This window comes from Mesoplodon bidens (genome assembly GCF_964165515.1).
Source record: "Mesoplodon bidens genome assembly, chromosome: X".
Classification (NCBI taxonomy): domain Eukaryota; kingdom Metazoa; phylum Chordata; class Mammalia; order Artiodactyla; family Ziphiidae; genus Mesoplodon; species Mesoplodon bidens.
This window is the reverse complement of record NC_138163.1, coordinates 68,329,758-68,357,624: the sequence shown is the minus strand read 5'-3', so window position 1 is coordinate 68,357,624 and position 27,867 is coordinate 68,329,758. Positions and strand designations below refer to the sequence as shown.

At 35.5% G+C, this 27,867-nt stretch overlaps 1 protein-coding gene across 2 annotated transcripts in view; it reads left to right on the top strand.

Moving 5' to 3' along the window:
- DACH2 (dachshund family transcription factor 2) overlaps positions 1 to 27,867 on the top strand; it is a gene marked incomplete at its 5' end in the record, with an annotated part of 684,702 nt that overhangs the window by 515,761 nt on the left and 141,074 nt on the right. The window contains one exon of one of the 2 annotated variants that reach the window (XM_081223202.1): positions 57 to 140. The exons of the other annotated variant lie outside the window; for it this stretch is intronic. Within the exon in view, the coding sequence (XP_081079328.1) occupies positions 57 to 140 (84 nt within the window). The remainder of the gene's footprint in view (positions 1 to 56; positions 141 to 27,867) is intronic. 2 annotated transcript variants of the gene reach the window in all.

Here is a 27,867-nt window from a genome sequence, read left to right as displayed (position 1 = left end):
GCTTTTTTTGTGTGTGTTTTGAAATAAAATTACTCAGTTATATCTCTTATTCATAGTTATGATGCCCAACAATAGAGAGGAACTTATTGTTGATCAGGATAATGGACCAACCATCAAAAAATTCCAAAGAGAAAATAAAGGTAAAATGACTTTTGCTTATTTGATGTACATATAAAGATCAGATATTAACTCAATTAACATCCCATTGCTGTATATTGTATCCACATTTCCCTAAGTCAGAATAGATCCATACTGGCTTTGGATAAATTCTTTTAGTAGTAAAAAAATAATATTTACCTGAAGCTTGTTTATTTGATGTTATAAATAACATATTAGCCCAAAGTTTCTCTGTGCCTATGGTTGGAAACTACCCTAAGCCCTTTTATTATGCCTGATCCGAGACATCTGATTCTCTTTTTATTGTGTATGCACTTTGTTGACTATATTTAAATGAATCACCATTTGATGGTTATGTTTGAAAAACTTGAGTTGCTGTCATAGAGGAGAGATGTTCCCTTCAACAATCAAAAGTGATTTTAAAAGTATATGCTAATTTGGACATTTCAGAGGAAAGTTTAGCAAGCAGCTCCAATCAGGTATTTACCTATAATATTGATAGGTATGACATCAACCTGGCTTGAAATCAACTGACAAACGTGTCATTTCGGCACAGTATCCAATTTTTTCTTAGGATATCTGTTTAAAGAAGGTAGGGAAAGTAAGAATTTCAAAGACATGCTTCCTTGATATGAAAACTGAGTACAACTTTATTTAAAAGGCCATAAAGGTAAGAGTAAAGGAAAATATATTAACATATGTTATAGGCTATGCATTATTACTGTCACCATGAGTTAGTAACTCTAAGCTAAAGAACATAAGCTAACATGTAATTTATCAGATCATCAGATGGTCTGATTGTACTTCACTATAGGGTGCATTTTTCCATCTTTAATAAAGATGCTCATAATATACAGAAAAAAACACTCCATGATCTGAAGAGTTAATGGAGAATTTTTTTTATTTCTTCTCTAGACTGAACTTGCTTTCTACCTACCTAGATGAGCATTTTAGTTAGAATTTGGAATAATGTATAATTTTAATTTCATTGATCCATTGTTGGTTTCCTTGCCACATGTTTTGTCTTTTCTTATCCAAACACTGAAAGACTGTACCCTTTGGGGCCCCAAGATATAAATGCTTGATTTCAGAAAAGTGGTCAGAATGGAAGTCAGGTTCAGTATATTAAACTACCCAAACTCTTACACAGGTAATGGAATTATAGTTAAAGATGAAATTTCATTCATAACTCAAAAACAATTTGTCCCTGAAACTTCTTTCCTAGCAAGTCATGACTATTTGAAGGACAGCTTGGAAGTAAAGCATATTTTCTAGGAAAATCTCAAGCTGTACATGATACATATGATTCTGTCAGAACTGCAAACCCCACAAGTCAAAATGGCATTTAGGACTGCCCTGTTTGCTGCAGTGTTCAAGTACACACTGCTGTGTCTTATTAAAAATCAGCTGGAGTGATAGTACAGATGTACAGTAGCCAATTTTCATAAAATACACAGTGGTATGCACTGGCATTTCTGAATCTCTTACTGTGGAATGGCACAGTTATACTCATTTCAAATAGGTTGGTCACACATCCTGGTGAGGACATTAATAGACCAGAGTGGCATGTTAAACTGTATTTCTCTGGTTATAATGGAAAACTTTCTTTTAAATGAAATTTTCTATGTTAAGTTCTACCAGTTACGTTTGTACTTAAGATAAAATATGCTTTCTTCAAATAGATTTTAGTTCTTAAAAGGGAATGCAGTTAAAGTAGAAGTCTCAACATTTATTAAATTTGACAAGTAGGCAGTTTATACAACTGTGGCAAACATATGTTTTCACATCTGTTTTGAGTAATATCGTGATTTTAAAAATGATTTATAGCTCTGGAAATTATAAAATGCCAGCTTTGCTGTTATGTGGAAATTTTCAGAAAATGATTAGAGTATGCTTCATGTAGCCCGCCTCTTACTCTACCTTGTAAAGTTGGGTGATAGCTATTGTGATACATATCTCAAATGATAATTTGTATTCTGCCTTTAATTTTCATATGCAGACATTTCAAAGTCTATATGATCTGGGCTTTCATGCAGTGATTTCCATTTTTACTGTGTCCAACATGACTTACCAAAATTGCTATTTTAGTTTTGACTCAAGTATTTTGACTAAACTGACTTGTCAATCAAATAAAGCCTTTGATTTTATTTTTCCACAGACTTAGTCAAACAAATTGACCAAATCAATCACCTGTTATGACATTGTGTTACATAATTTTTAGCAATCAGTTCTAGGATTCTTTAGAGTAGAGACTTTGGGACTATCCACCTTACTTCACCCATGTGGAAGCAAAGGTCCAAAACAAGACCCTCTTTCTTTGGCAGCCACTGGTCTCCCAAACTGCTGTCAGGAATACGGGCTTTTTGATATTTTGCATTTTGTATTGAATGTATCTATTGAAAACTTTATATGTACAAGAAGTATTGATGATCAAATTTGGAATGCTGTATAAACTTTGGAACAATAAATTTATCATCGAGCTACTGAAACATTACATGACTTGAGTCCACTGAAACATTACATTTTAAATCAGTCCACAGGTTACAGATGAAAAGCTAATAGTTTTAACATCCTTTGATCATAAGATTCTAAAGTATATCTCATCTAAAATATAGGTACTATCATATTTATTTTTATACAAATAGGCTAATTTCTGTTTAGAGGAGGGCTTGGGCTATATATTGACATTATAATAATGTAAATACTTTCTATTCAATCAGATGCTTCTTCCTCTTAATCTATTCCTGAGACAATCTCAGATACTACACTAAATCATTTTTAGAAGGTGTTTGGAAATGATTATGACCCTGGTGAAGATGGAAAATATATCTGATGAATATTATATTTTTTGAATAAGAGAGACTAAAATATTGGACCAACTAAAATATAAACATCATTACAAATAAACTTTATGATGACATTAAAATACATAAAGGAAAGTGAAAGATATAATTTTGTGCATTTTATGCCATTCAGTGATTCCAAATAGAAATGAGAGAAAGAAGAAACATATCTTACTGGAAATTTTCTTTGAATTACCTTCATTTTTAAACCTTTTTATTTAGAAAGTTGTGGACTCAAATTAAGTTGCAAAAAGAATACATAAAGATCTTACGTAAACCCTTCAACCAGTTTCCCCCAATGGCAAAATCTTATATAATTTTACCCCGATATGAAAATCAGAAGTTTTACATTGCTATGTCCACAGACGTTACTCAAATTTCACCAGTTTTACACGAATTCATTGGTGTGTATGTCTGCATGTATCCTTCTATGGAATTTTATCACATGTCTAGATTTGTATAACCACCAGCACAATCAAGATATAGGACTGTTCTATCATCACAGGGATGTCTCTCCTGCTATTCCATTATTGTCTCCCTCTGAACTTCATGATCCCTAACCCCTGAAAATGACCTTTTTTCATCTTTATAATTCCATCATCCTAAGAATGTTCTAAAATTGGAATCATGCAGTATATGACTTTTTAAGATTGACATTTTTCCACTTAGAAAAATTCCCTTGATATTCATTCAGATTGTTGCATGTGTCAATAGTTCTTCCTTTTTTATTACTGAGTAGTATTCTATGGTATGCATGTACCAGAGTTTGTGTAACCATTTATCCATTGTACATCTCATTGTGTCCAGTTTTTGTCTATTATTAATAAAACTTCTAGGATCACTTATGTACAAGTTTTTATGTAGATATAACTTTTAATTTCTCTGGGACAAATGTTCAAGTCCTGGGTCATGTGGTAAGTGTATGTGTAGTTTTATAACAATCTGCCAAACTCTCTCCCAGAGTGGCTGGATCATTTTTATATCCCCACCAGCAATACATGAGTGGTCCATGTTGTCCATATCTTTACTAGCATTTTGTGTGGTCCTTTTTTTAAAAAAAAGAAAAAAAATAGCTCTTCACATAGGTGCATGTAGCGATATCTCATTGCAGTTTTAATTTTCATTTCTCTAAGGGCTAGTGATATTGAACTTCTTGTTTGTATACCACATTTGATGAAATGTCTCTCTTCATGTATTTTCCCCATTTTCCAATTGGTTTGTTTTTATTTTGTTGGATTATGAGAATTCTTTACATATTCTACATACAAGTCCTTTTTCAAATATGTAGTTTGCAAATATTTTCCCCACTCTGTAGCTTATTTTTATAACCTGTTAAAAGGGTCATATGCAGAGCAAATTTTTTTTAATTCTGATGAATTCCAGTTTGTATTTTTTTTTTCTGTTATGGTGCTTTTCCTGTCAAGTCTAAAATCTCTTTACCTAGGCTTAGGTCCTGAAGAATTTCTCCTGTGTTTCCTCTCTGTGTTTTACGGTTTTACTTTTTACATTTATGATCATTATCTCAACTCAATGTTCTTTTTGTTTTTCTGCTCCAGCACCATTTGTTGAAAAGGCTATTCTTCCTTCATTGAATTGCTGTGGTGATTTATCAAAAATCAGTAATCTGTACTTATTCAGGACTATTTCTTTATTCAGTTTTACCTATCTATGTATCTATCCTTCTACCAGTACCACAGTCTTGATTATTGAACCCCCATAGTAAGTTTTAATATCTGATAGAATTACTCCTTCTATTTTATTCTCTTTTTTTCCAAGATTTTCATGGCTATTCTAGAGACTGTGGCTTTTCCATATACTTTATAAAATATAGTATATGTCTATAAAAAACCTTGCTGTGGTTTTGATAGGAATTACATTAAAACTACAGATTAATTTGGGAAAAATGACGTCTTTACTATTTTGAGTCTTTCAATACATGAGTACAGTATGTCTTTCCATTTATTTAGGTTTTCTGTCTTTCATCAGCAAAGTTAGCTTTTGGCATACAAGTTCTGTACAAGATTTGTTAAATTCATACTTAAGTATTTCATTGTTTTTATAATTATAAATGGTTTGAATCACTATATATTTTTTTGTATTCTCAAATTCAGTTTTCACACTACAGCTTTCTTAGTATATAGAAATACCGTTGATTTTTATATGTTGGTCTTGCATTCTGCCATCTTACTTGACCTCACTTATTAGCTCTACAAGTTTTTTGGTTGGTTTTAATCCTTGGGATTTCCTACATATGCATTCAGGCCATGCCATCTGTAAATAAAAACAATTTATTTCTGCCTTTTAAATTTATGGGAACTTAATTTCTTTTTCTTGCCTTATTGTCATGGCAGGGACTTTTAGTACTACATTGAAAAGCAGTGACGAATGTAGACTTCCTTCACTTCTTTCTGATTTTAGCAGGAAAACGTTCAGTTTTTCAACATTATTATGATATTATCTGTAGATTTCTTTGTAGATACTCTTTATCTAGTTGAGGTAATTTAGCTCTGCTGTTAATTGGCTGAAAGTTTGTATCACGAATGAGTGTTGCATTTTGTCAAATGAATTTTCAGCCTATGTTTATAGGATAGTATGACTTTTTCTTTTTAATTTTTAGCCTGTTGATATGGTGAAATACATTGATTGATTTTTCAATGTTAAACCAGCCTCACATACCTGGAATAAATCATACTTGGTTACGGTGTGTAATTCTTTTTATACATTGTGGTATTTGGTTAGATAATATTTTGTTTGCAATTTTGCATCTATATTCAGGAGGGATTGATCTGCAGTCTGTTTTTGACAATGGCTTTGTATTTAGTGTCAGAGTAACACTTTTCTCATAAAATGAATTGGGAAGGGTTTCTTCTCTTTCTTGGAAGAAATTATGTAGAATTGGTGTCAATTCTTTTTAAAATGCTTAGTTAGAATTATTCAGTGAAACCATTTGGGTGCAAAAGTTTCATTTTGGGGATATTTTAAAATTCTGGATTCAATTTCCTTAACAGTCATAGGGATACTCAGACTATTTTTCCTATTAAGCAAGTTTTGGTAGTCTGTGTTTTTAAAGAGTTGATCTATTTAATCTAACTTATTGAATTTATGTGCATAGTATTGTTTATAGTATTCCTTGTTATCCTTTTGATATCTGTGGAATACTGATAATGGTAATTTGTGCCTTCTCTTTTGTATTTGTCATTCCAGCTAGAGGTTTTCAAATTTTATTGATCTTTTCAAAATATCAGTTTTTGTTTCTTTGATTTTCTTTATTGTTCCTTTGCTTACAATTTCATTTATTTCTGCTCTTACCTTTATTAGTGCCCTTTTCTGCTTGATTTGTTTATTTTGCTCTCCTTTTTTTTTTAGTTTCTAAGTGGGAGCTTAGATAATTTATTTTACCCCTTTTCTCTTTTCTAATATGAGTATTTAATATTATAAAATTTCTTCTCAGTACTGTTTTAGCTAAGTTTTACTTATTTTGATATGTTATATTTTTATTTTCATTCAGTTCAAAGTGTTTCATAAGTATTTACTCATAATTTTCTCTTTCTGTTGTTCTTTATTTCTTCTTGATGTTCAAATTTTCCTTCTTTTATTTCCTTTTTGTTTAGACAATTTTCTTTAGCCATTCTTTTAAAGTAAGTTGGCTGGCAACAAATTCTCTTAGTTTTCCTTCATCTGAGAATTTCTCCATTTCCCCTTCATTCCTGAAGGATATTTTCACCAGATGCATAATTCTGGGTTGATGATTATTTTTTCAGCACTTGAAAAATGTTGTCCCATTTCCTTCTGGCCACCATGGTTTCTGATGAGAAATCCACTGCTGTTTGAACTGCTTTTCCTCTGATAGGTAATGGCTGACTACTTTCAAGATTTTTTCTTTGTCTTTGGTTTTAGAAGTTTGACTATGATGTGTCTTGGTGAAGATTTCTTTGGATATATCCTGTTTGGAATTTGTTCAACTTCTTGAGTCTGTAAGCGCATGTCTTTTGACAAATTTGGGAGGTTTTGGGACCTTATTTCTTAGAGTAGTTGTTTAACCTTGCCCTCTTTCTCCTCTCCTTCTAGGACTCTAATGACACAAATGTTGGATCTTGTGTCATAGTTCCACATACCCCTGTAGCTCTTTCTCTCTCTCTCTTTTTTTTTTCCCAAAGTGTGTTTTCTCCCTCTTGTTCAGATTAAGAAATTTCTATTTTTCTATTTTTAAGTTCACTGATTCTTTCATCTGCCCTCTTCACTCTATGTATTGAGCCTGTCCATTGAGCTTTAAAATTTTGGTTATTTTAGTTTTCAGTTCTAAAATGTCCATTTGCTTCTTTTTGAACATTATTATTATTATTTGCTGTAACTTTCCATTTCTTTGCTGATATTTTCTATTCTTTCATTTGTTTCACACATCTCTGTAATTGTTCATCAAAGTATTTTTATAATGACAGCTTTAAAATCATCTGTGAAATCTTAGGTCTGGTGGCTGTTCATTGTCTTTAGTCATTCAAGTTGATATATTCCAGGTTCTTGGTTTCACAAGTGATTGTTTTATTGAAACATGGACATCTTAGGTATTATGAAACTCTGGATCTTTTTTAAATCTTGCATTTTCTCAGGCACCTCCTGACACGGCTCTGGTGGGGCAAAGGAGGCAACACTGCCTCGTTTCTACCAGGTGTGTATGGGAGTCCAGATTCTCCACTCTGCCTCCATTGAAATCCTGGGGTGAGCTAGTGCTACAGTAGTGCTGGGTGGGGGTAGTAATTCAGGCTCCTCATTCTGTTGATACCACCCTGTCTGGAAGGAGTTACTACTCTCCTTTGTGACCTTGCCTTACATTGCACATGACCTCATTCCTACTGAGCAGTGGCAAAAGTCTTGACTTTCCAATATATCTTCTCTGATATCACCCAAGATGGTAAAGGGTACTAGATAGAAGGTGGAAGTCTAGACTCTCCATGTAGTCTTTACTGATACTGTGTGTGAGGGAGTGGCCTCATTGCTGCTAAACACTGCTAAAGTTCTGAATCTCCATTAAGCCTTCTTTTCTGACACCACCCTCACCAGTGGTGGTGGGATTTGAAGGGCATTGGCACAGCTCATTATAGGCTGGGAAGAGTGAAGTTTAGGAGGTAAGGCTGCATATTTTTCTGGGGTGTTTGTCTGAAGTAGAGCAGTTATTGTTTAAAAGTTTTTAGTATTGCTCAGCTACCCATTCCTGGTCCTTTGGCTAGAGAGAACACACTTTTCTGGGGGATTGATTTGTCTGTGCCTATTGGTGTTTCTGGATTGCTGGCTTTTCGAATAGTCAGTTAGGGATATGAGAGGCAAAGAGAGATCCCAGGCTATTCACTACTGTGTTATTCCTCAGGTTCCAATGTCCCTAACTGGTCTACCTTTTCTCTACACCTTCAGAGTCTTCTTATATTTGTTTTGTATATAATGCCCAGGGTTCTTAGCTGTACTTAGAGGGAGGAATAAGAAAAAGTATATCTTCTCCCTCTTTTGGAGGCAGAAGTCTCTTTATCTCTCCTTCATTTAAAAAAATGAGATGTACCACATATATAATAAAACTCAACCATGTAACATGTACAATTCGGTGTTTTTCATTATATTCTCATGGTTGTACAAAAATCACTACTATTGAACCCCAGAACATTTTCATAAACCAAATAAAATCCTGTACCCATTAGTAGTCACTGCCCATTCCCCTTTACCCAGGCCCTGAAAATCACTAACATGATTTCTATCTCTATGGGTTTGCCTAATCTGGATTTTTCATATAAATGAAATCATACAATATGTGGCCTTTTGTAGCTGTCTTCTTTCACTAAGCATGATGATTTCAAGGTTCATCCTTCTTATGTGTGAATATTATTCTATTGTATGGATATGCTACATTTTGTTTAACCATTCATTAGTTGATGGACATTCAGGGTGTTTCCCTCTTTTGGCTATTATAAATAATGCTGCTGTGAACATTCGTTTACAGTTATTGTGTTCACTTATGTTTCCATTTGTTTTCTGTGTATACCTAGGAGTTGAATTGTTGGGTCATATATATGGTAACTCTATATTTGACCTCTCGAGAAACTACAACACTGTTTTCCACAGTGGCTACGGAATTTTATGTTCCCAATAGCAATGTGTGAGTGTTTCAATTCTCCCCCATCCTCTTCAACACTTATTATCTGTTTTTTTGATTATAGACATTCTAGTGGGTATGAAGTGTTATCATGTGGTCTTGGCATGCATTTCCTGATGAATAATGATTCTGTGTATATTTTCATGTGCTTATTGTCCATTTGCTTATCTTCTTTGGAGAAATATCTAGTTAAGTCCTTTTTTTTGTATTTTCAAATTGAAATGTTTGTCTTTGATGATTTCAAGATTTTTAAGAGTTCTTTATATATTCTGGATACAAGAACCTAGTCAGATATATGATTTTTAAACATTTTATCTCATTCTGTGATGTTTTTTCCTTTTTTCATAATATTGTTCATAACAAAGTTTTTAATCTTAATAAAGTTCAATTTATCTATTTTTTCTTTTGCCACGTATGCTTTTGTTGTCATATCTAAGAATACTTTGCTAAAACCAACTTTCTAAAGGTGTACTCCTGTCCTTAGATCTTTGAAGATTAAACCACACTCCTTAAAGATATACTACTAATTCTTTGATCTAAGAGTGTTATTTTAGCTCTCACACTTAAACCTATAACCTCTGTTGAGTTAAGTTTTGTGTTTGGTATTAGGCAGGGAACTACTTTTATTCTTTTGCAGTTGGGTATCCAATGGTCCCAGCACAATTTATTGAAAACACTATTATTTCCCCCATTGAGTTAGCACCCTTGTCAAAAATCACTTGACCATAAAAGTTAAGGGTTTATTTCTGGACTCTCAATTCTATTCCATGATCAATATGTCTATCATTATGACAGTATTACAATGTCTTGATTACTGTAACCTTATAGTAAGTTTTGAAATTTGGGAATATGAGTACTCTAATTTTGTTTTGTTTTTCTTATTTTTTCAAGATTATCTTGGACATCATGGGTCCCTTATATTTTCATAAGAAATTCATAATCAATTTCTAATAAAATGCCAACAGGAATTTCTATAGGGAGTATACTGGATCTGTAGATCAATTTGGGGTGCATTGCCATCATAATATTAATATTTTGATCCATGAACATGGGATGTGTTTCCATTTATTATAGGTTCTCTTTAATTTATTCAATAATGTTTTGTAGCTTTCAAAGCATAGTTTTGCACCTGATTTGCTAAGTTTATTCATATTTTATTTTGAATGTTTTGCATTCAATTGTAAATGAAATTGTTTTCTTAATTTCAACAGTTTTGAATTGTTCCCTGCTAAGGTATAGAAATACGTTCTATTTTTCTATATTTAATTTGTATTCATCAGCCTTGTTGAACTTGGCTATTAGCTCTATGGGTTTTCTGTAGATTCTTTAAGGTCTTCTACATATAAAACCATGACATCGGAAAATGAGATAGTTTTATTTCTTCTTTTCCAATCTGTATGCTTTTCTTTTTCTGACCTAATTCCCCTGGGTAAAACGTCCAGTACAATGTTGAATAGAAGTGGTGAGAGTGGACATCCTTGTATTTTTTTCCAATCTTAGGGGTAAGGTGTTCAGTCTTTCATCAAGTATAATGTTATCAATGGGTTTCTCATATGCCTTTTATCGGATTGAGGAAGTTTCTTTCTAGGTCTAGTTCATTGAATGCTTTACCATGAAAATATGTTAGATATTGTCACATTATTTCTCTGCTTCAATTGAGATGATCATGTGGTTTTTGTCTTTTATTCTACTAATAAAATACTTTACATTGATTTTTTAAATTTTTAAAGGAAATTTTTTATAATAATTATTATTGTTTTATTGTGGTAAGAACATTTAACTTGAGATCTATCCACCTAACAAAATTTTAAGTGCACAATACATTATTGTTATTGTAGGCACAAAGTTGTACAACATATCTTTGGAATTTATTCATCTTACATAACTGAAACTTTGTGCCCATTGAACAGCAACTTCCCACTCCCCTCCCTCTAGCTCCTGACAAACCACCATTCTCCTCTCTGTTTCTATAAGCTTAACTGTTTTAGATACCTCATATTGTGAAATCATATACTACTTGTCTTTCTGTGACTGACTTATTTCACTTAGCATGATGTCCTCGAGTTTCATCCATGTTGTTGCATATGGCAGGATTTTCTTAGTTGTGACTGAATAATTGTCCATTTTATATATATATATATATATATATATATATATATATATATATATATATATACCATATTTTCTTTATACATTCATCTGTTGATGGGAATTTATGTTGTTTCAATATCTTGGCTGATGTAAATAATGCTGCAATGAAATTGGGAGTGCAGATATCTCTTCAGGTTCCTGATTTCAATTATTTTGGATATATACCCAGAATCCATCACATAGTAGTTATTTATTTTTTTAATTTTGGGGAACATCCATACTGTTTTCCATATTGACTGCAGCATTTTACATTCCCACTCAACATCATACAAGTGTTTCAATTTCTCCATATCCTCAAAAACATTTGTTATCTTTTTAAAATAACTGTCTTAACAGGTTTAAGTTATATCTCATTTTGGTATTGATTTGAATTTCCCTGATGTTTAGTGAAGTTGACAATATTTTCATATATTTCTTGGCCATTTGTATGTCTCCTTTGGGTAAATGTCTAAGTACTTTTTAAAATCAGGTTATTTGTTTCTCTCTCTTTTTTTAATGGAGTTGTAGTAGTTCCTTCTATATTCTGTATATTAACACCTTAACACATATATAGTTTGCAAATCTTTTATTCAGTTCTGTAGGTTGTCTTTTTACCATTTTGATTTTTCCTTTGCTGTACAGAAGCTTTTTAATTTGATGCATAACTACTTATTTTTTGCTTTTATTGCTTGTGCTTTTGGTGGCATAACCAAGTAATTAGTACCTAGACAAATGTCATGAAGCTTTCCCCCTATGTTTTCATTTAGGAGTTTTACAGTCTTGGGTCTTTAATCCATTTTGAATTGATTTTTGTGTATGGTGTAAGATAAGGGTTTAATTTTATTATTTTTCATGTGGATATCCAGTTTTCCCAGCACCATTTTTGTTGAAGAGACTATTCATTGCTCATTGTGTATTCCTGGCACCTTTGTCAAAGTCAGTTTACCATATATGCATGGGTTTATTTCTGTGTTCCATTGGTCTATACTTATGCTAGTACCATACAATTGATTTCTACAGGTTTGGGATGGGGTTAGTGTTAGGGTTGGGTTTAGGGTTAATTTTAAAACAGGACTATGATGACTCCATCTTTGTTCTTCTTTCTTAATATTACTTTTGCTATTTGGGGTCATTTGTGTTTCTATATGAAGTGTAGAATTGTTTTTTTTCATATTTCTATAAAAATACTATTAGGATTTTGATAGGAATTGCACTGAATTTCTAGATCACTTTGGGTAGTATGAACATTTTAACAATAAAAGTCTTCCAATTACTGAACATGAGATGGTCTTCCATTTATTTGTGTCTTTAATTTCTTTCTTCAGTATTTTGTAGTTTTTAGTGTTCAAGTCTTTCACCTCCTTGGTTAAATTTATTCCTAAGTATTTTATTCTTTTTGATGCAGTTGTACTTGGTAATGTTTTCTTAATTTCTCTTTCTGATTGTTGTTTATTAGTGTATTGAAACACAACTGATTTTTGTATGTTGATTTTGAATCCTGCAACATTAATGAATTTGTTTATTAGTTCTGATAAGCTTTATGTGGAGTTTTGGGGGTTTTCTACATGTCACATCATGTCATTGCAAAAAGAGATATTTTCACTGTTTTTTTTTTATGTTGAACTAAACTTTTGTTTCTTGGATAAATTCTTCTTGGTCATGATGTATAATTATTTTTATATGTTGATGAATTTCAATTGCTTGTATTTTGATGAACATTTTTTGAACTTATATTCATAATTGATATTGTTCTACAGTTTTTTCCTTTCTTGTGATGTCTTTGTCTAGTTTTAGTATCAGTGAATTACCACTTCATAGGATGAATTGGGAAACTGGCCTTACAGAATTAGCTGGGAAGTGTTCTCTAACTTCATTTTAATCTAACATACTCCATGAGTGGAAAAGTATATTGTACAATTGAGATACTGCTTTGACAAAAAAGAATTATTTTTTTTACAGTGATGAAGGAACTATAGATAAAACAAGTGCACAACACCTGAAACAGCAAAAAGCAAATGTGGTATGGGGTTTAATTCTCAGAAGTTTTCTAACAATTAACTGAAAGCATCCAGATGAGGTGAAAAAACCACAAGCAATGAGCTGAGAAACCAAGGCATACATTAAATTCAAAGATTTTAAAAGGCAATGTTATTTTATAATATCTGCACATTGTTTGGCTTATTACTAGTTTGGATCAGTTGTGATCTGTGAACTAGACTTTTTCATGCCATTTTTAAGGTAAATAGTTCAAGGCATGATTTTATATGTGTCCTCAATGATGTTTTTGCTGATAAATATATGTATACACACACACACACAAACACATATATATATATCTATATACTATGCATATATATTTCTAATATAAATATATCTCCAGATTAAAAATGTCATTCTTTTTTTCCATTGTGAAACATCATGACAAAATACAGCCTTTAATAACAATAATTTAACATTCTAGATTAAAATGACAAGGAGTTTTTAAATAACTTAAACTAGATATATCTCAATTTCTATTGCCCATAGCTGAAAATCATGTTAGAACAGAGTCTGATGCTGCTTATAAGGATGTTATGGCTATAAGAGCATTTCTGGGAATATTTTGACAAATCTCAAACCAGACAGATCAAGCTAGCAGTTTATATCTTTTAGAAACCCCTTTCTCATTACTTTTTCCTTCTTATCAAAATTTGTCAAGATAAGCTACAACACTTTTGACACTGTCTGACATGTTTTTTTTAATTATTATTTTATTTTTTTATTAGTTTCTGCTTTATAACAAAGTGAATCAGTCATACATATACATCTGTTCCCACATCCCTTCCCTCATGCATCTCCCTCCCTCCCACCCTCCCCATCCCACCCCTCCAGGCAGTCACAAAGCACCGAGCTCATCTCCCTGCGCTCTGCGGCTGCTTCCCACTATCTATCTAACTTACATTTGGTAGTGTATATATGTCCATGCCTCTCTTTCGCTTTGTCACAGCTTACCCTTCCCCCGCCCCATATCCTCAAGTCCATTCTCAAGTAGGTCTGTGTCTTTATTCCCGTTTTACCCCCAGGTTCTTCATGACATTTTTTTTTAATTCCATATATATGTGTTAGCATACGGTATTTGTCTTTCTCTTTCTGACTTACTTCACTCTGTATGACAGACTCTAGGTCTATCCACCTCCTTACAAATAGCTCAGTTTCGTTTCTTTTTATGGCTGAGTAATATTCCATTGTATATATGTGCCACATCTTCTTTATCCATTCATCCGATGATGGACACTTAGGTTGTTTCCAGCTCCGGGCTATTGTGAATAGAGCTGCAATGAACATTTTGGTACATGTCTCTTTTGGAATTATGGTTTTCTCAGGGTATATGCCTAGTAGTGGGATTGCTGGATCATATGGTAGTTCTATTTTTAGTTTTTTAAGGAACCTCCATACTGTTCTCCATAGTGGCTGTACCAATTCACATTCCCACCAGCAGTGCAAGAGTGTTCCCTTTTCTCCACACCTTCTCCAGCATTTATAGTTTCTAGATTTATTGATAATGGCCATTCTGACTGGTGTGAGATGAAATCTCATTGTAGTTTTGATTTGCATTTCTCTAATGATTAATGATGTTGAGCATTCTTTCATGTGTTTGTTGGCAGTCTGTATCTTCTTTGGAGAAATGCCTATTTAAGTCTTCTGGACATTTTTGGATTGGGTTGTTTGTTTTTTTGCTATTGAGCTGCATGAGCTGCTTATACATTTTGGAGATTAAGCCTTTGTCAGTTGCTTCATTTGCAAATATTTTCTCCCATTCTGAGGGTTGTCTTTTGGTCTTGTTTATGGTTTCCTTTGCTGTGCAAAAGCTTTGAAGTTTCATTCGGTCCCATTTGTTTATCTTTGTTTTTATTTTCATTTCTCTAGGAGGTGGGTCCAAAAGGATCTTGCTGTGATTTATGTCATAGAGTGTTCTGCCTATGTTTTCCTCTAAGAGTTTGATAGTTTCTGGCCTTACATTTAGGTCTTTAATCCATTTTGAGCTTATTTTTGTGTATGGTGTTAGGGAATGATCTAATCTCATACTTTTACATGTCCCTGTCCAGTTTTCCCAGCACCAATTATTGAAGAGGCTGTCCTTTCTCCACTGTACATTCCTGCCTCCCTTATCAAAGATAAGTTGACCATATGTGCGTGGGTTTATCTCTGGGCTTTCTATCCTGTTCCATTGATCTATCTTTCTGTTTTTGTGCCAGTACCACACTGTCTTGATTACTGTGGCTTTTTAGTATAGTCTGAAGTCAGGGAGCCTAATTCCTCCAGCTCCATTTTTCGTTCTCAAGGCTGCTTTGGCTATTCGGGGTCTTTTGTTTTTCCAAACAAATTTTGAAATTTTGATATTTTTTGTTCTAGTTCTGTGAAAAATGCCAGTGGTAGTTTGATAGGCATGGCATTGAATCTGTAGATTGCTTTTGGTAGTAGAGTCATTTTCACATTATTGACTCTTCCAATCCAGGAGCATGGTATATCTCTCCATGTATTTGTATCATTTTTAATTTCTTTCATCAGTGTCTTATAATTTTCTACATACACATCTTTTGTCTCCTTAGGTACGTTTATTCCTAGATATTTTATTCTTTTTGTTGCAGTGGTAAATGGGAGTGTTTTCTTGATTTCATTTTCAGATTTTTCATCATTAATGTACAGGAATGCCAGAGATTTCTGTGCATTAATTTTGTATCCTGCTACTTTACCAAATTCATTGATTAGCTCTAGTAGTTTTCTGGTAGCATCTTTAGGATTCTCTATGTATAGCATCATGTCATCTGCAAACAGTGACAGCTTTACTTCTTCTTTTCCATTTGGATTCCTTTTATTTCCTTTTCTTCTCTGGTTGCTGGGGCTAAAACTTCCAAAACTAAGTTGAATAAGAGTGGTGAGAGTGGGCAGCCTTGTCTTGTTCCTGATCTTAGTGGAAATGGGTTCAGTTTTTCACCACTGAGGACAATGTTGGCTGTGGGTGTGTCATATATGGCCTTTATTATGTTGAGGAAAGTTCCCTCTATGCCTACTTTCTGCAGGGTTTTTATCATAAATGGGTGTTGAATTTTGTCGAAAGCTTTCTCTGCATCTATTGAGATGATCATATGGTTTTTCTCCTTCAACTTGTTAATATGGTGTATCACATTGATTGATTTGTGTATATTGAAGAATCCTTGCATTCCTGGAATAAACCCCACTTGATCATGGTGTATGATCCTTTTAATGTGCTGTTGGATTCTGTTTGCTAGTATTTTGTTGAGGATATTTGCATCTATGTTCATCAGTGATATTGGCCTGTAGTTTTCTTTCTTTGTGACATCCTTGCCTGATTTTGGTATCAAGGTGATGGGGGCCTCGTAGAATGAGTTTGCGAGTGTTCCTCCCTCTGCTATATTTTGGAAGAGTTTGAGAAGGATAGATGTTAGTTCTTCTCTAAATGTTTGATAGAATTCGCCTGTGAAGACATCTGGTCCTGGGCCTTTGTTTGTTGGAAGATTTTTAATCACAGTTTCAATTTCAGTGCTTGTGGTTGGTCTATTCATATCTTCTATTTCTTCCTTATTCAGTCTTGGCAGATTGTGCATTTCTAAGAATTTGTCCACTTCTTCCAGATTGTCCATTTTATTGGCATAGAGTTTCTTGTAGTAATCTCTCATGATCTTTTGTATTTCTGCAGTGTCAGTTGTTACTTCTCCTTTTTCATTTCTAATTCTAATGATTTGAGTCTTCTCCTTTTTTTTCTTGATGAGTCTGGCTAATGGTTTGTCTATTTTGTTTATGTTCTCAAAGAACCAGCTTTTAGTTTTATTGATCTTTGCTATCGTTTCTTTCATTTCTTTTTCATTTATTTCTGATCTGATCTTTATGATTTCTTTCCTTCTGCTAGCTTTGGGTTTTTTTTTTTTGTTCCTCTTTCTCTAATCGCTTTAGGTGCAGGGTCAGGTTGTTTGCGCGAGATGTTTCCTGTTTCTTAAGGTGGGATTGTATTGCTATAAACTTCCTCCTTAGAACTGCTTTTGCTGCGTCCCATAGGTTTTGGGTCCTCGTGTCTCCATTGGCATTTGTTTCTAGGTACTTTTTAATTTCCTCTTTGATTTCTTCAGTGATCACTTCGTTATTGAGTAGTGTATTGTTTAGCCTCCATGTGTTTGTATTTTTTACGGCTCTTTTCCTGTAATTGATATCTAGTCTCATAGCATTGTTGTCGGAAAAGATACTTGATACAATTTCAATTTTCTTAAATTTACCAAGGCTTGATTTGTGACCCAACATATGATCAATCCTGGAGAATGTTCCATGAGCACTTGAGAAAAATGTGTATTCTGTTGTATTTGTATGGAATGTCCTATAAATATCAATTAAGTCCATCTTGTTTAATGTATCATTTAAAGCTTGTGTTTCCTTATTTATTTTCATTTTGGATGATCTGTCCATTTGTGAAAGTGGGGTGTTAAAGTCCCCTACTATGATTGTGTTACTGTCGATTACCCCTTTTATGGCTGTTAGTATTTGCCTTATATATTTGGGTGCTCCTATGTTGGGTGCATAAATATTTACAATTGTTATATCTTCTTCTTGGATCGATCCCTTTATCATTATGTAGTGTCCTTCTTTGTCTCTTCTAATAGTCTTTATTTTAAAGTCTATTTTGTCTGATATAAGAATTGCTACTCCGGCTTTCTTTTGATTTCCATTTTCATGGAATATCTTTTTCCATCCCCTTACTTTCAATCTGTATGTGTCTCTAGGTCTGAAGTGGGTCTCTTGTAGGCAGCATATATATGGGTCTTGTTTTTGTATCCATTCAGCCAATCTGTGTCTTTTGGTGGGAGCATTTAGTCCATTTACATTTAAGGTAATTATTGATATGTATGTTCCTATTCCCATTTCCTTAATTGCTTTGGGTTCGTTATTGTAGGTATATTCCTTCTGTTGTGTTTCTTGCCTAGAGAAGTTCCTTTAGCATTTGTTGTAAAGCTGGTTTGGTGGTGCTGAACTCTCTGAGCTTTTGCTTGTCTGTAAACGTTTTAATTTCTCCATCAAATCTGAATGAGATCCTTGCTGGGTAGAGTAATCTTGGTTGCAGGTTTCTCTCCTTCATCACTTTAATTATGTCCTGCCACTCCCTTCTGGCTTGTAGAATTTCTGCTGAGAGATCAGCTGTAAACCTGATGGGGATTCCCTTGTGTGTTATTTGTTGTTTTCCCCTTGCTGCTTTTAATATGATTTCTTTGTGTTTAATTTTTGACAGTTTGATTAATATGTGTCTTGGCGTATTTCTCCTTGGATTTATTCTGTATGGGACTCTCTGTGCCTCCTGGACTTGATTAACTATTTCCTTCCCATATTAGGCATGTTTTCAACTCTAATCTCTTCAAGTATTTTCTCAGTCCTTTTCTTTTTCTCTTCTTCTTCTGGAACCCCTATAATTCGAATGTCGGTGTATTTAATGTTGTCCCAGAGGTCTCTGAGACTGTCCTCTGTTCTTTTCATTCTTTTTTCTTTATTTTGCTCTGCATCAGTTTTTTCCACTATTTTATCTTCCACCTCACTTATCCGTTCTTCTGCCTCAGTTATTCTGCTATTGATCCCATCTAGAGTATTTTTCATTTCATTTATTGTGTTTTTAATCGATGCTTGATTCATCTTTAGTTCTTCTAGGTCCTTGTTAACTGTTTCTTGCATTTTGTCTATTCTATTTCCAAGATTTTGGATCTTGGAAATAGAATCTTGGATCATCTTTACTATCATTATTCTGAATTCTTTTTCAGGTAGACTGCCTATTACCTCTTCATTTGTTTGGTCTGGTAGGTTTTTATCTTGCTCCTTCACCTGCTGTGTGTTTTTCTGTCTTCTCATTTTGCTTATGTTACTGTGTTTGGGGTCTCCTTTTTTCAGGCTGCAGATTCGTAGTTCCCGTTGTTTTTGGTGTCTGTCCCCAGTGGCCAAGGTTGTTTCAGTAGGTTGTGTAGGCTTCCTGGTGGGGGGAACTAGAGCCTGTGTTCTGGTGGTTGAGGCTCGATCTTGACTTTCTGGTGGACAGGTCCACGTCTGGTGGTGTGTTTTGGGGTGCCTGTGGCCTTATTATGTTTTTAGGCAGCCTCTCTTTTAATGGGTGGAGTTGTGTTCCTGCCTTGCTAGTTGCTTGACATAGGGTGACCAGCACTGTAGTTTGCTGGTCGTTGACTGTAGCTGGGTGCTGGTGTTGAGATGGAGATCTCTGGGAGATTTTCGCTGCTTGATATTATGTGGAGCTGGGAGGTCTCTTGTGGACCCGTGTCCTGAAGTTGGCTCTCCCACTTCAGAGGCACAGCACTGTCTCCTGGCTGTAGCACCAAGAGCCTTTCATCTACCCTGCTCAGCATAAAAGGGAGAAAATGTAGAAACAAAGAATTAGTAGAAGAAAGAGAGCAAGAGAGAAAGAAATGATGAAGGAAAGAAAGGAAGGAAGAAAGGAAGAAAGGAGGGAAGGAGGGAGGATGGATGGAAAGAAAGAAAGAAAGAAAGGAGGGAGAGAGGGAGGAATGAAAGAAAAAGGAAGAGTGAATGGAAGAAGGGAGGGAGGGAGGGAGGAAGGAAAGAAAAAGAAAGTGAAAGGAAGAGTGGTGGGAGGGAGCGAGGAAGGAAAGAAAGACAGGCGGGAGGGAGTGAGGGAGGAAGGAAAGAAAAAGAAAGTGAAAGGAAGAAGGGAGTGAGGGAGGAAGGAAAGAAAGAGAGAAAGAAGGAAAGGAGGGGCGGAGGGAGGGAGGGAGGAAGGGAAGGTAGGAAAAAAAGAAAGAGCAGGTAAAGTAAAATAGAATAAAGCATGAAATATAGTTGCATTATTAAAATTTAAAAGTAATTATTGAAAAAAAAAAGAAACAGATCGATAGAACCCTGGGACATATGGTGGAAGCAAAGCTATACGGAGGGAATCTTACACAGAAGAATACACATACACATTCACAAAAAGAGAGCAGGGAGAAAAATCAAAAATCTTGCTCTCCAAGTCCACCTCCTCAATTTGGGTTACTTGGTTTTAAAAAGAGGAAAAGGGCGAGAAGTCTGTAATCTTGCTAAGTCCACCTCCTTAATTTGGGATAATTCGTTGTAAAAAGAGGAAAAGGGGGGAAAGTCTTAAATCTTGTCCTCAAAGTCCACTTCCTCAATTTGGGATGATTCGCTGTCTATTCATGCGTTCCACAGACGCAGGGCACATCAAATGGACCGTGGAGCTTTAATCCGCTGCCTCCGAGGCTGCACAGAGAGATTTCCCTGTCTCTCCTCTGCTCTCACAGCTCCCGGGTCTCAGCCTTGGACCGGCCCCGCCTCTGCATGTAGGTCACTGAAGGGCGTCCGTTCTTCGCTCAGACAGGACGGTTTTAAAGGAGCCGTTGATGCGGGGGCTCTGGCTCACTCAGGCAGAGGGGAGGGAGGGGGGCGCAGAGTTGGGCCGGCCTGCAGTGGCAGAGGCCGGCGTGACGTTGCCCCAGACCGAGGCGCTCCGTGCGCTTTCCCGGGAAAGCTGTCCCCGTGTTCCGGGACTGCGGGGTGCACAGGCCCCCCGGAAGGCGGGGCGGACAGTGACCCGCGCTCGCACACAGGCCCCGCGGCGGCGGCAGCAGCAGCAGCCCCAGCGTCCCACACCCGTCTCCAGGGTCCGTGCCTTTAGCCGCGGCTCGCGCCCGGCTCCGATGCTTCCCAAAGCAGCCCTCTTAATGCCCTCTCCTCGCGCACCAGGAAACTAAAGGGAAGAAAAAGCCTCTTGCCTCTTCAGTAGCTCCAGACCCTTTCCATGGACTCCCTCCGGGCTAGCCATGGTGCACTAACCCCCTCAGGCTCTCTTCCTGCCGCCAGCCCCAGTCCTCTCCCTGCACTCCAACTGAAAGCTGATACCCGAGCCTCAGCTCCCAGCCCCGCCCGCCCTGGCAGCCGAGCAGAAAAGCCTCTCGGGCTGGTGTGTGCCTGAGGGCACCGATCCTCTTTGCCGTAATCTCTCCACTTTGCCCTCCACGCCCCTGTTGGTGTGCTCTCCTCTGCTACTCCGAAGCTTTCCTCCTCCGCCACCTGCAGTCTCCGCCTGTGAAGGGGCTTGTAGTGTGTGGAAACCTTTCCTCCTTCACGGCTCCCTCCCACTGGTGCAGGTCCCGTCCCTATCCTTTTGTCTCTGTTTATTCTTTTTTCTTTTGCCCTATCCAGGTATGTGGGGAGTTTCTTGCCTTTTGGGGGGTCTGAGGTCTGAGGTCAGCGTTCAGTAGGTGTTCTGTAGGAGTTGTTCCACGTGTAGATGAATTTCTGATATATCTGTGGGGAGGAAGGTGATCTCCAACGTCTTACTCTTCCGCCATCTTCCTAGGGTCCCCGTCTGACCTGTTTTGATCATTATGACTGGATTTCACTTTTTAAAAATTATTTGCACCTGATGTAGAGATTTGTTATAGGTCTCAAACATCCTTATTTGGATCATGAGCTTAAAAACCAGTAATAACACATAAAACAAACTGGATGTAACCAGAATGTATTTCTGTTATTTTTAACTAAGAGCCTTTCTTAAATAATGAATGAGCCATGGTGTGTATGTGTATGTGTATGTGTGTGTGTGTGTGTGTGTCCATGTGCATACTCGCCTTTTTAAGGGAGCTAAATTCTAAGACCAGTATTTGAGATTGTATTTAATTACAATGTGAGAGCTCAATTAAGATAAACTTACTTGTTATTACAAACTTACTTGTTATTACTAATTCTACATTAATAGTCTCATAGTCATATTAATAAAGCTCAGGCCTAAGAAACTTTCTATGATGTTATTAGAGTAGTATTATTAGATTACACAGTTTATATTCAGGTTTAAGCTAATTGAAAGTATAGACATTTGAATACAAATATAAAAAATAGGTTGGTTCACTTGGTTCTTCTCTATTATAAAAAAGCACTTTTATTTTTTTTAAATCAGTGTGTTAACTATTTTTTTTAAAAAACATTTTATTTATTTATTTATTTTATTTTTTGACTGCACTGTATGTTATTTCTGGCATGTGGGATCTTTCGTTGCAGTGTGTGGGCTTCTCTCTAGTTGTGGTGTGTGGGTTTTCTCTCTCTAGTTGTAGCACATGGACTCCAGGGCACGTGGGCTCTGTAGTTTGTAGCACATGGCCTCTCCAGTTGAGGTGCGTGAGCTCTCTAGTTGTGGCATGTGGGCTTAGTTGCCCTGTGACATGTGGGATCTTAGTTCCCTGACAAGGGATCGAACTCATGTTCCCTGTATTGAAAGGCAGATTCTTTACAATTAGACCACGAGGGAAGTCCCAATAAAACGGCACTTTTAAAATACATTTAATCTCTTTTCATTTTCCAAGATTCTATAGTTATCCATCAATCTAGGAATATTTGTTATGCAAGGAAAAATTCTGCTCTTGGTATTTAGAAAAGTGATATACTCTGATCCAAAACAATTTATTTACAATTCCAGTAACAAATCAAAAAGTCATAGTAATGTATTTCTATTTATTTTAATTTAGTTATCCTTGTCCTTTAGAATTTATTTGTTGAGATAATAGCATCACGTATTAATTACTATAACCAGAGAATGATCATGTGTATTTTTAAAACTCAAACCTTCAATTGTTAGGTTTAATTCTCTAATAATAAACAGTTTTGTCAAGGTTTTAAATTACTTGTTCTGGATGTACTTGTTTGGATAACTGTATTATACAAAAGTCCCCAGGTAAAACTAAAAAATATATATATTTAAAATTCTTTATTATGAATGAAAGTATAGTTAAACATATTAATTTACTGTGTATATTTCCACAAACAGAGTAATCTTGATGATTTCCATGGTTACAATAGATCAGAACAGATTTTGCTAAAGTACTGTAATAGAGAATGCTATAAAAATCTAATTAGCATTTGATGCTGCAGTGATAGAATAACAAGAAGAGATCATACATGCATCATTTTCTCAAGGTCAAAATTTGGGCCCTTCATATGATTTCAATTAATTATCTTTGTAAATAATGCTTTCTGTGCCCCACACTATTTCAGAAGCTTGGAATGTAATGATGACAGGACCTTGTTCTTGTACTCAAGTAGCTTGAAAATATATTCTTTAAATAGAGATTGTGCCTTCTGTCAGTCCTTCCTTCCTGTGGTGCCTTCACACTTTGAGAAATGGGGGAGCACCTCTGGCCCACCAGCACCACCTGAGGATACCAGGAGCTGGAGAGCTTTGCCTTTATCATTTGTCCTAGGGTTCTGTCTGTCGATCTATTTTTTGTTTTTTGTTAATTTTTAGTATAGATTTACAGCTTTTTATCATTGGTGGATTTGTGTTTTGGTTTGGATGCACTCTTCATTCTTTCTTTTGAATTACTTTTTAATTTATTATTTTTAATAATATATTTTTTACTTTAATAACTTTATTTTATTTTATTTTATTTTTCTTTCTTTCCTTCCCTTTATTTCTTTCTTTCCTTCTGAGCCGTGTGGCTGACAAGGTCTTGATGCTCTGGCCAGGTGTCAGGCCTGTGCCTATGAGGTGGGAGAGCCAAGATCAGGACATTGGTCCACCAGAGACCTCCCAGTCCCATGTAATATAAAATGGCAAAAGATCTCCCAGAGATCTCCATCTCAACATGAAGAACCAGGTCCACTCAACAACCAGCAAACTACAGTTCTGGACATGCTATGCCAAACAACTAGCAAGAAAGGAACACAACCACACCCATTAGCAGAGAGGCTGCCTAAAATCATAATAAGTTCACAGACACCACAAAACTCAGCACCGGACATGGTCCTGCCCACCAGAAAGACAAGATCCAGCCTCATCCACAGGAACAGAGACATCAGTCCCCTCAACCAGGAAGACTACACAACCGACTGAAACAACCTTACCAACTGGGGGAAGACACCAAAAACAACAGGAACTACGAACCTGCAGCCTGTGAAACGGAGACGCCAAACACAGTAAGTTAAGCAAAATGAGAAGACAGAGAAACACACAGCAGATGAAGGAGCAAGGTAAAACCCCACAAAACCAAACAAATAAAGAGGAAATAGGCAGTCTACATGAAAAATAATTCAGAGTAATAATAGTAAAGATGATCCAAAATCTTGGAAATAGAATGGAGAAAATACAAGAAACGTTTAACAAGGACCGAGAAGAACTAAAGAGCAAACAAACAATTTTGAAGAACACAATAAATGAAACTAAAAACGCTCTAGAAGGAATGAATAGCAGAATAACTGAGGCAGAAGAATGGATAAGTGACCTGGATGATGAAAGAGTGGAAATAACTGCTGCAAGCAGAATAAAGAAAAAAAGATTGAACAGAATTTAGAACACTCTCAGAGACTTCTGGGACATTAAACACACCAGAATTTGAATTATAAGGGTCCCAGAAGCAAAAGAGAAAGAAAAAGGGACTGAGAAAATATTTGAAGAGATTATAGTTGAAAATTTCCCTAATATGGGAAAGGAAATAGTCAATCAACTGTAGGAAGCACAGAGAGTCCCATACTGGATAAATGCAGGGAGAAGCACTACAAGACACATATTAAACAAACTATCAAAAATTAAATACAAAGAAAAAATATTAAAAGCAGCAAGGGAAAAGCAACAAATAACATACAAGGTAATCCCCATAAGGTTAACAGGTGATCTTTCAGCAGAAACTCTGCAAGCAAGAAGGGAGTGGCAGGACATATTTAAAGTGATGAAAGGGAAAAACCTACAACCAAGATTACACAGCAAGGATCTTACTCAGATTCGATGGAGAAATTAAAACCTTTACAAACAAGCAAAAGTTAAGAGAATTCAGCAACACCAAACCAGGGTTACAGCAAATGTTAAAGGAACTTCTCTATGTAGGAAACACAAGAGAAGGAAAAGACTTACAATAACAAACCTAAAGCAGTTAAGAAAATGGTAATAGAAACATACATATCGATAACTACCTTAAATGTAAATGGATTAAATGCTCCAACCAAAAGACATAGACAGGCTGAATGGGTACAAACAAAGACCTGTATATATGCTGTCTCCAAGAGATCCACTTCAGATCTAGGAACACATACAAACTGAGAGTGAGGGGATGGAAAAAGATATTCCATGCAAATGGCAATCAAAGGAAATCTGGAGTAGCAATTCTCATATCAGACAAAATATACTTCAAAATAAAGACTATCACAAGAGACAAAGAAGGACACTACGTAATGATCAAGGGATCAATCCAAGAAAAAGATATAACAATTGTAAATATTTATGAACCCAACATAGGAACACCTCAATATATAAGGCAAATGCTAACAACCATAATAGGGGAAATCGATAGTAACACAATCGTAGTAGGGGACTTTGACACCCCATATGACCCATGGACAAATCATCCAAATTAAAATAAATAAGGAAACACAAGCTTTAAATGATACATTAAGAAAGATGGACTTAATTGATATTTATAGGACATTCCATCCAAAATGAACAGAATACACTTTCTACTCAAGTGCTCATGAAACATTCTCCAGGAGAGATCATTTCATGGGTCACAAATCAACCCTTAGTAAATTTATGAAAATTGAACTTGTATCATCAAATATCTGTTTTCAACCACAATGCTACGAGATTAGATATCAATTACCAGAAAAAAATCTGTAAAAAATAACAACACATGGAAGCTAAATAATACACTACTAAATAACCACGTGATCACTGAAGAAATTAAAGAGTAAATCAAAAAATATCTAAAGAAAAAAAAAAAAACGACAATGAAAACACGATGCCTCAAAACCTATGGGATGCAGCAAAAGCAGTTCTAAAGTGGGAAGTTTATAGCAATACAATCCTACCTCAGGAAAGAAGAAACATCTCAAATAAACAAATTATACACTTAAAGAAATTAGAATACGAAGAAAAAAATAACCCAAAGTTAGCAGAAGGAAAGAAATCATAAGGTAAGATGAGAAATAAATGAAAAAGAAATGAAGTAAATGATAGCAAAGGTCAATAAAACTAAAAGTTTGTTCCTTGAGAAGACAAATAAAATCGATAAACCAGGGGCTTCCCTGGTGGCGCAGTGGTTGAGAGTCCGCCTGCCGATGCAGGGGACACGGGTTCGTGCCCCTATCCCGGAAGATCCCACATGCCGCGCAGCGGCTGGGCCCGCGAGCCGTGGCCGTGGAGCCTGTGTGTCCGGAGCCTGTGCTCCGCAACGGGAGAGGCCACAGCAGTGAGAGGCCCGCGTACAGCAAAAAAAAAAAAAAAAAAAAAAAAAAAAATCGATAAACCATTAGCCAGACTCAAGAAAAAAAAAGAAGACTCAAATGAATAGAATATGAAATGAAAAAAGGAGAATTAACAACTGACACTTCAGAAATACAAAGAAGCTTGAGAGATTACTAAAAGAACAATATGCCAATAAAATGGACAAACTGAAGAAATAGACACATTCTTAGAATAGCACAACCTCCCGAGGCTGAAATAGGAAGAAAGGGAAAAAATAAACAGACCAATCCCAAGAAATGAAATTGAAACTGTGATTAAAAATCTTCCAACAAACAAAAGCCCAGGAAAAGAAGACTTCACAGGCGAATTCTATTAAATATTATGGAAGAGCTAACACGTATCGTTCTCAAACTCTTCCAAAATATTCCACAGGGAGGAACACTCCCGAACTCATTCTATGAGGCCACCATCACCGTGATACCAAAACCAGACAAAGATGGAACAAAAAAGAAAACTACAGACCAATATCACTGATGAATATAGATGCAAAAATCCTCAAAAGAATACTAGCAAACAGAATCCAATATCACATTAAAAGGATCATACACCATGATTAGCTGGGGTTTATCCCAGGAATGCAAGGATTCTTCAATATACACAAATCAATCTATAAGATAAACCATATTAATAAATTGAAGGAGAAGTCCATATGATCATCTCAATAGATGCAGAAAAAGCTTTTGACAAAATTCAACACCCATTTATGATAAAAACTCTCCAGAAAGTAGGCATAGAAGGAAGTTACCACAACAAAATGAATACCAAAGATGACAAACCCACAGCCAACATCCTTCTCAATGGTGAAAAAGTGAAATCATTTCCACTAAGATCAGGAACAATACAAGGTTGCCCACTCTAACCACTATTATTCAACATACATTTGGAAGTCTTAGCCACAGCAATCAGAGAAGAAAAATAGATAAAAGGAATCCAAATTGGAAAAGAAGAAGTAAGACTGTCATTCTTTGCAGACAACATGACACTATATATAGAGAATCCCAAAAATGCTCCCAGAAAACTACTAGAGCTAATCAATGCATTTAGTAAAGTAGCAGGATATAAAATTAATGCACAGAAATCTCTTGCATTCCTATACACTAATGATGAAGAATCTGAAAGAGAAATTAAGATACCACTCACATTTACAATTACGACAGAAAGAATAAAATACCTAGGAATAAACCTACCTAAGGAGACAAAAGACCTGTATGCAGAAAACTATAAGACACTGATGAAAGAAATTAAAGAAGATACAAAGAGATGGAAAGATATACCGTGGTCTTGGATTGGAAGAATCAACATTGTGAAAATGACTATACTACCCAAAGCAATGTACAGGTTCAATGCAATCCCTATCA